Source organism: Mya arenaria, chromosome 11, assembly GCF_026914265.1.
Source record: "Mya arenaria isolate MELC-2E11 chromosome 11, ASM2691426v1".
Lineage (NCBI taxonomy): Eukaryota > Metazoa > Mollusca > Bivalvia > Myida > Myidae > Mya > Mya arenaria.
Window position 1 is genome coordinate 52,963,722 of NC_069132.1, and position 10,016 is coordinate 52,973,737.

General features: G+C 34.0%; 1 protein-coding gene across 2 annotated transcripts; it reads left to right on the plus strand.

Moving 5' to 3' along the window:
• Nucleotides 1-4,740: 4,740 nt before the first annotated feature.
• Nucleotides 4,741-7,341, plus strand: LOC128210030 (thyrotroph embryonic factor-like). 2 transcript variants are annotated; one of them, XM_052914336.1, is made up of 2 exons: nucleotides 4,741-4,857; nucleotides 5,251-7,341. In XM_052914336.1, exon 2 carries the CDS (start codon nucleotides 5,259-5,261, stop codon nucleotides 6,021-6,023), a length of 765 nt encoding a protein of 254 aa, XP_052770296.1. In that variant the 5' UTR covers nucleotides 4,741-4,857; nucleotides 5,251-5,258; the 3' UTR covers nucleotides 6,024-7,341. The 2 variants fall into 2 exon arrangements, with proteins under 2 accessions (XP_052770296.1, XP_052770295.1); XM_052914335.1 differs by having other exon boundaries at nucleotides 4,754-5,004.
• Nucleotides 7,342-10,016: the final 2,675 nt, after the last annotated feature.

The window sequence follows — 10,016 nt, forward strand, 5'->3', positions numbered from 1 at the left end:
TTCTAACAAAGCACTGTCAGTGTTGCCAAAGAACATTGTCTTCAAAATTCAATCAAACTTGGTAAGTGGATGTAAATTATTATCATTTAAATGCGTTAGTTCAATTTACAAATGTGTAAACAATTAATGAGAATATCGAACATATTTACAATGGACACGCCAAAACGAGACCAAAACTCACAATATGATTATAAAACACCGTATTTAAATGTTCTTTGATGATATGCAGAACAGAGACTAAGGAAATGGATTGCTTAAATCGCAGTTTTTATGTGCACCTTGTTTGTTTTCATGTTGTTTTCTCTAGTCATATTGTACTTATTAGCATAACCATGTCTTATGTATGATCGTTATAATGAAATGAATCATGATTAGTTAAACCAACTAATTAGATAATTATTAATTGTACGCAAGTTTTATCTTGCGCCCCTCCATCAGAACCGTTGAAATTTATTTAGTTAATAGTGTTGGCAGGGCGGGGGGGGGGGGGGGGTCCCTCATGAAAAGTTTAACAATCTTTAGTCCGAAAGGGTGCATTTTGGGCGTATTCTATGACTCTTATAATATATTTTTTTATAAAAAGGGACGATTTAAGGGGGCACGCGCCCCCTCCCCACTGAATCCGCTAGTGGTAAGTTCCGTTGCCCAGCCGTATTGTCACGCATTTAGATCATAGGTCAGTATAACCCGGCTATACACGAGCATTACATTAATTAACAAAGAGAACACAGTAAAAGCATGTGGCCACAGTGTAATGTTTTGTCAACTACAAGCCTTTTGACATAATACGCGGTTAACGCCTGGCAAAAGACAAGCTGGCCCGAGGGTCAGTTGCGTGGGCCTGTAAATTACTTGTAAGTGTGGCTATTACTAGTAAACTCGTATGTGAACATGACTAATCTATGTAATGAGAAATCTATGTAATTTATATCCCATGTATTTGTGTTTAGTAATTCGTTCATAGGTAACCTATGTTAAATAATGTTAAATATAGCTAATATTAGCCTTTCAAATAGAAATCTCTATTGGTTAAGCTATGTGATTCATCAAAAACTATTATTTTACTTCATTATTTTTCCAAATTCTATGATAATGACGTGTGTCATTTTCACTGTTAGTTTAAACATTATATATTTTACAACGATTGTGAAGAAAGTTATACTATTTTATACTAAGTAACTCTCGTTGGCACGATGTTGCGCGAGAGTTTGGTCTTGTATGATGAGGAGTTCCCGCAGAAAACCCGCTTGTCCGGCTTGGTGACCACTAACCGAACGCATGCGCACAGGCCGGGAATCGAATCCGTGTCAAATTGGTGAGAAGAGAGTGCGCTAACCACTGCGCTAACCGGACAACCAATGTTAACTATGTTAATGATATATATTCTTATACTAAGACGCAATAATTTAGGTGCAAAAACATGAGCTAGTTCCTTTAAACATTTCAATACATACAAAATATGCAACTAAAAAAAAATATGGGCGGACATAATATTGTATATATGATGTATTCAAATATGTGATATGTCCAACACAATGTGTAGTTGTAATCTCGGTCAGAATTTATCAATGAATGATATAATGTTATGTTAAAGTGTTATCATATTTATCATTTCTAATAATACCCAAATATTTTCACAATCTAACATCTTATAACTATAAGCGAATGTGAAAAGTAAATTAATTCCGAATTCATCGACGTACACTAAGAATGGTAGAAGGTAGTCACCACTGCCATTAGTGACGTCAAGAGCTTCATTAACTGGCAATAAAATGGCATGTACCCTTTGAAATGCAGGTTTCATTTTTTCCAAAGAAGGATGTATATATGTCACTTACAGGGGCGGATCCAGGATACCCCCCCCCCCCCCTTATCCGCTTGTTATTGCACAAGATATGTTTACAGTTTGAAATATGCCAAATAAAGAATTTGTATGCATTTTTATCGCGGCTTCACTCATTTGGCGTTAATTATCAAAACACAAAGGGCAAATAAAAAATTTCAGTTAATAATTATTTTCATTATAATAAGGGTTTTCGTTTTATATCTACGTGGCTACAAATTTCCACGTCAAATATCGCTATTTTTTCTTTATCAGTACACGTATCATATGGTTTTTGTTTTTTGATTACTTAAGACAAATGAGTAAAACATAATAATACATAAATATTCGAAAACAAGTGTAATAATTATATTGTCTCTTAAAAGCAGGTTTTCCCGTCTCAAACCGTTATATAATAATTGTCATGTACTATTTTAAACACAGAAATTAAAAAAGGATATGAAATGACTGACGAATGGCTTTCGTAAATCTATTAAATACAATACATCCGGAACCGACGGTCAGTGTCATGAAAAAGTCATTCAAAATTATGACAATATTAAAATGAAACGAATAATACAAACACATCAGGACCGTATTTTTTACCAAAAGGAGGATGACTTCAGTGGTACGGTGACCGCGTCTTTGAACTCGGCGATACCGAGGTCAAGACAGCCCAAACAAAAGCCCAGCCACCCAGACAAAAGCCCGTGTATTGCCCTACAATTACAGGTAAGAGATAACGGTCCCCCAAACCACCAGCGCAACCCTGTTGCAATTTGCATAAAACCCGAAGGTCATAGAGGGTCAGGTCATACCTGGGTTCGCTGGATTTTGTGACTGTGATATTTTTTGAAAGTTTGATTATGCAAAGAATGGTCCGTTTGATTTTCAGGTGTAATCTAACCGAAATGATATTTTTAATTTCATGTTTTGTCCAAGATCTGAGGAAATTATTTTGTAAGGCATGTAAGAGACGCTTGAAAGAGGCAATGGTTGTAATCAAAGCTCAATTTTCGAGCGGCAAAATGCATGCTAAATTGAGATTTAAGTGACATTTAATAAAACGTTGGCTTTTACCTTCGACATTTCATGAATATTTCGCAACAACACCTTTTTCCACATAAAAGCATCATCCATAAATGCAAATCTCACGTTAAATACAACAACTTGCGTCATCCAGGAGACGAATTACAATAGTTGAAAAGGCATTTACTTCTTTATCTTTCACTGTTTAATATAGTTGATTAATTCATTAACATCTGTTTTTATTTTATTTTTATTTGATCAGTAAAAGTGTATAAAAGTGTCTTTATATTGTTAATTTTATTTCATAATTTACCGTGAATAAGTAGACGACTTACAAATACACTTGTTCATTCCAATATGCGTACGCGGGATAATTTCTTTACGACCTTTTATGCGTTGTAAATTCAGTTGACCTTCTTTTTGAACACAACTCATATTAAGTCTATTAACATTTTCTGCCATAGCGACATTCAGGTGAGTAAACCGCTCGCTTCACGATTGCGCAACTCCGAGGGGAAAGTTGTTACCGTCTGCCAACATTACTTCATATATGTTTGCTTAGTTTATTTATCTTTGGCTCAATTCGCCAACTGACCAAGGTTGACCTTAATGTTCAAACAGACTGTTTGCAAAAGATGGCCATTTATATCCGAGGCGTAATGTTACGTGGAGGACTGGGATTTAGATAATGTCGCCTCCTCTAACCGAAGCTAAATGTTCGTTTTTGTTCCAGATATTGACGGCAAACTCTAGTATATTTTGTCGCCCTGGCGCTAACCCGGGACTCTAGACAAAGTCAATACGGGCTTCTGTTTATTCAAAGCCCGTTGCGCAAAAATTCAAAACCTGCTCAAATAATGTTCCGTAAATGTAGCTAATGATGGATTTATTTAATGAATACATGTTTAAATATTGGCATATAGGGGGATAGTTAATGTGCTTAATAAAGTCGGTTTCTGAGAACATGGACAATATTAATCTTGAAAACTTATAACGCTCACATGAGGCATATACAAAGCTCAAGTGGTCCTAAAATAATCATGGTCGCTGTTTCGTTTAAAGATCTATCACAAAACTATTTAAATACGCCAGTCCCGAGTTCCCTTATTAAAGACTCTAATGATTTGAGTTTAAATTGACGTGTATTTCAACCTCAATTCTGATTATAAGGATCCTTAATTTTGTTTCTTCAACATTTGCTTCGATTTTGATTATAATCAAATAACCAGGAATAGTATCTAAAGCTGACTATTCTTTAAATCTAAGTTCTGATTATTATGAACACTTTTGCAATGTTTTTTTTTTCTATCTTCAATTTAAATATTTTTTTAAACTTTTCGGATTCACATGGTTGAGTCACATAAATTTCATTTTAAGATATGATTATCATGAACAGCTCTAAAGGCCCCTATCTTGGCATCAGTGGCTGCAACTTGATACGGAATTTCAAAAGCGTGCAGATTGACGTATATTATGATGAGAGCAGACAAGCACCCGTAATGATAGGTGTCTTGTTGCCACAATCGCTAACTTACAAGTTCATCAAAGATGCCCATCTTTCCCCTATTCCTGTCTAAACATTCAGATCATATCGCGAATACACTAAAATATCCCCGACGGTCAATTCGACCCGGATCTCTCCTTCAACATTGAGTTAACATTTTGCCAATACTGCGTGTTGAGTAGCGTGCAAAAAAGTACGAAGCGCTTGCGTGAAACGAACTAAGATTTCGCGATAATTTCCGCCGATTTTTATATCAAGTCCAATATCAAAGATTACGCAACTTCACTCAATGAGCTGTTGATAGATATAGAAACAGAATCGAAAGTGGAGAAATTGAAATATTTTCCCCATACTACCATGTCTAAACCGCGTCATGAGCGCACCGCTTTATGCAGACATTGTGCAAGCGGGTCATCCAAAGTTCACCGTAACGAGAAATCATATAAGCAGTGGTCATTGGTTGACCAGTACAGTTAAGCTTGACCAGTGGGTGGATCATAGTGTACGTTAGCTCACTCTCTCGTTAGAGTAACCACATTTTACAACATCTTACAGATGTACACGGAAGATTGGATATATTGATGGACTCTTAAGTATTTATCTAACAGGATTTTAGTTTTGAAATATAGAAAATAGTTTCATGAAAAGGGTATGTAATATATTGCTTGCTTGATATTTATATATAAATATTAATAAATTTATTTGAATTTAAAAAGTTTAAAGAATTTTATAATTAATTGAAGTGTAATACGTGTTAAGTTTCTATTGTTTTAAGATTATTCACTTCTTATCTTCTTAACTATTTTAAACACTCTTTAAATGTTTCAAAGGGCACTTATAAACGCACAACCATTTAAATATGAAATGTGTTTACATTTAACATAATTTATTCCAGCCAAGAAGATGACGGAAGCAGCGCTAGACCTCTCTGCTAAATCCTCCCTGGGCAGCACCAAGTCCGACAAGGACTCATTCAGTCTCAACTATGCACCTGAGTCCCCACCCTCGCCTAGAACTCCCCTAAGACACACCTCCGGCGCCGACGACAATGAAAGTGACTCGTCGTCGGCACCAACGTCAGCCATAAAAGCAGTTCTAGGTCCAGTGCCATCGAGTCTTCGGGACTCCCCTTGTTCAGTTGCCGACGGTGAAAAACAAGACTCTCTTCCATCGTCGCCATCGACGCCGATAAGTAGACCATTTAGTTCGTATGCTATGGAATCCATGGCATCAATGTTTTCGTCTCAATCATCACTTCTCGCAGCATCCCATTCACAAATGCCGATGGGGATGGGACTTTCGTCCCTATATGACAGTTCGTCGGCGTTCCCGGCATTCCCAGTGACTCCATTAACATCTCATCTTTTGCAGAGGAAACGCCGAGCAGAAAGTCGAGCTAGTGTAAGTTCCATAAACGATAACAGCGATGGTGAAGGCAAAAAACTTAAACATGTGCCGGATGAAAACAAAGATGAATCGTATTGGGAAAGGAGGAGAAAAAACAATGAAGCAGCTAAAAGATCTCGGGACAGTCGTCGGCATAAGGAGGAAGAGATAGCAATGAGAGCAGCTTTCTTGGAACAAGAGAACCTCAAACTCAGAGCACAAGTGACCATTTTAAAGAACGAAACTGCTAAACTTCATTACATGCTGTACAACCGAATATGAGATTTTTGTTCCTAAGTTTGTTTGCTTTGGTATGAAACTCACAATTACCTCAGTGCTTTGGATCTGGACGATATTTAAATGTGCTTTCTCAGGAATATGTTTTATATCTGTTGTTTAAGTGTGTTCAGTGGATTTACTTACAAATAGTTTTATATATGTGTGTGCTGTCTGTAAATTTTAACATATGTAAATATCATTATTTTACAAAATATTTAAAATGTACAAATACCTCATTCGTGCTAACAAACTTCTTTTTTCCCTTTAAAGTTACAAGTTAGATCAATTTATTGTTTGTCTTGTAAATTGTGTTTATTATTTATGAAGCTAATAGTATATGTAAAATTCCTGCGACCGACTTGTAACTGATTCTAAACATATTTCTTTCTCAATTTGGGATAAATATTTTTGGAACTATTTGCGAGGCCCGTCCGGGTACTATATGACCGATAAAACCTCATGTAGGGCCTATCTTGGTGCATTTGTATGTTGTACAGTAGATAGTATATATCTGTTAGACTAACGTTTTATTTCTTAAACATTTAAAACAAAAATGCAATTTTGAATATACAGGATTTTATTATTTTAGTGATTTTTTACTATCTTTGTATAATTTTGAAATGAAACTTTCATTAACTTACTTATGAACAACAGATATGTGTTATGCAGTACTATATACGTATTTTGAATCACTTGGTATTGTTATTTCTCAGGTAACAATTCCTCAGGACACTCCATATATATCCATCTACCTTAGTGTTGTGAATGCTAACATTTACTTGAATTCGTTTAAATGTTGGTGTGATTTGGCCTTTAAACGGAACTCTTTTACGGGGTCAGCATCGAATTTGATATGTTCGTTTGAAATGTGAACAGAATGCTTGCTATGCTGTAATAATTAAAATGATACAGTTTTATAGAATATTTTCTGATATGTTGGAAAGTGTAAGTAACGCTATTTAAAAAAGATAACTACTTTAAGTTTGGATTTACAAAATTGTATTCAAATGATACATGTCAGTTGCTGTTATTGTTCAAAAATTACAACAAAATATATCGTAAATCTGAGCGAGTCCATTCAAATATTGATGAGGGAGAAGTGTTGTTGTTTTGAAAACTTTTGATATTTCAGGGAATCTCACATTTTGTGCTTAAAATATGCGTTTGTAAAATCAGTGCTTAAATATGTAAATCTGTGCTTAATTATGTGCGTGTTTTGAGAGTCAGTGCTTGATTATGTGCGACTGCAAATCTGTGCTATATCAGTGCGTTTTGAATGTGTTTGTGTGTTTACATGTCTATGTTTATGTTCTGTATGCATGCTATCAATTTATGCGTTTTTAAGATGAAAGTAGTAATATATGTTAAATCCAGTAGAGCTTTTAAGAAATCTATTTGTATTCTTGTTAATTTTGTAAACTTGAAATTAAAGAAATAACGACATTAAACTGTTTGTGTTTTCATTAATTTACACCAATACTTGCCAATTATCACAAATCATTATATTTCATTCGTGGAAATATTCATGTATTGTTATACGCAAAAGGCGCTACTCCGTGTATGATCAAATATCAACAAAGGAAATTAGGTTTCAAACAATTTAGAATGATATCTCTACAAATTATCAAAAAAGGTTAAACGGGTAAAATGAAAACATTATGTTTAATATCATAACTATTATTAAAATGACTTTTCTTGTTACTTTAATAAGATTAATAGCTCAGAGATTACGGGATGCCTTTGTTTTCTTTGTTTAGAATTCTGCTTAAAATACGTAACATTTCAATAAAGGCAAATGGTATTATGAAGATGACCAAGAGGTCGCGACCGAGCTTAGCTAATAGTTGCGCCACCATTACACAACCTAATCGATGAGACAGCAAGAAAACTTTACAAAATCTTACATAACAAATGAGGTGAACTTTTGACCAAATGTTTCTCGTCCATACTTTCAATGGCATTTAGAAAATTGCATAATACAATTTCATTTACGGATTTGTGGCGATAAAAGGCAGGTATTTTATAAAGGTATCAGAGGCACAACTATTTTAATTTAGGATGCCATTCGGAACACATTGGTCATTTTCCATCGAAAACAACCTCGGATGTATGCCGGTACATCAATAGAAGAAGTTCGTAAAATTTAAAAAAAAATGTTATGAATTAATTGTAGTGTTTAACGTGTATTTTGTATGACTAAGTTCAAATTTATTGCCGATAGGTGTTTTTAATACATAAATAAATAAGATTCCTAAGAGTCAAGCCCCCAGGTTTAATTGCTATATTGAAATCACTATGCGATCTACATGCAGCGTAGTTCAATGGAAGGATTTATGACATTGTAAACCATCCATGTGCATCCGAGGTTGTTTTCAAGGGAAAATGGCCGCGGTACTCCGAATATTTTGGATGTTTGGTGACCTCATATTCTGTTGATATATTAGGAAATTCTATGAGTATAGAAAGATAATGTAAAAGGAGATTCTAATATTACCTTACAATGTATGTTCTCTTGTGTAAATATGTTTATTATATATTTGTAATAAAAAGAAGTGCTATTTGAAATGATACCAAAATGATAAGGTTTCACAAGGTATGAACATTAATGGTGTTTGTAATGGCTCGTTACAACAACAAGCTAAACCTTAAACATGTAACATCGGATACCTTAATATTATATAAGGACATTGGGCACTGAATTAACAAAGCAATTGTTAAATATCTGGTTAAATATTAATGCAATCTGGAAAGAGTATTGACTTTCATAATTGTTAAATATTGCACAATGTAATTAAATATAATGGCATTTTTAACTAAATAAAGGTTACAGCCCATAAACATGATTTTAAATACAAGACATAAATATCTGGAGAAAATATTGACTTACATAATAGTTTCTTTTTGCACCATGTAATCAAAAGTAGTTGTATTTATAACTTAATATAACAGCCCTTAAAACGGCCTGGCGTAAACATGATTTAAAATACAAAAAAATAAATATGCTAGAATTAGAAAACGCGGCAAGATTGGAATAATATCAACAATTCGTGATGTTCATAATTTAATCATGAAAACGGACTCTTAATACTATCAAATTGTACGTAACACTCGATGATAAAATTATGTAACGTAGGTTACACTGTAATCAAACATTACGTAACGTAATTAGTTAAGTGACAAGTTAAATTATTAACCTAAATAGCTCGCATATCAACTCCCGATACGTAGTTAATTCTAGCTGCATAATCTCCTTCGGGCGATGCTGATTCAAGTTATCCATATAAAATACGGTTTGAAGTGTAAAATTCAGGAACAAAAGTTACAGTGAAAAGAAGTTTTAAATTAAACGAGCTGATACCTTCTGAAAAGTCTGAAATCAAATTCTATGCCAACTTTTTGGTATTTACAATATAGTGGGTCGATTGTTCAGAACTTTGTTCAAGTTAACAACGTTGTTGATTGTCTGATTAAAGTGACACTCTTATTCAAAATCAATACATACACGTCATGTATAACAAACAAACATTTTGAGTGATAAATCTTTAACTACTAAATAAATAATTCATTTATGGAAAATATTATAATAACTGATAACAAGATTGTAACCGGGTTTTTTTTTATAGCTGAAACCGCAAACATATTAAATGATTGGTGAGTGCTAAAATATTTACAGTGCTCTACTATCGGCTCATAAGGTAGAAATACCGTGTTTTCTGCATCTTTCTTTCAAATTTAACTCGGTATCCTTCAAAGGAACCATTGCTTTCGACATGTAGTCATCATTTTAGGTATACTAGTATTTTAACACATGTATTAATTGTGGTAAATCTTATTTGGGAGTACGAGTGCATCTTTAAACAATGGACACTAATTGCGTTTCTCTCGTACTCTAATATTTTGTTTATTATCGGAAAAGAATTAAGTAATTTAGGCTGAACAAAAGCACATAAATAAATTCATACTCCAAACACCATTGTGATGGTTCAATACAGTGCA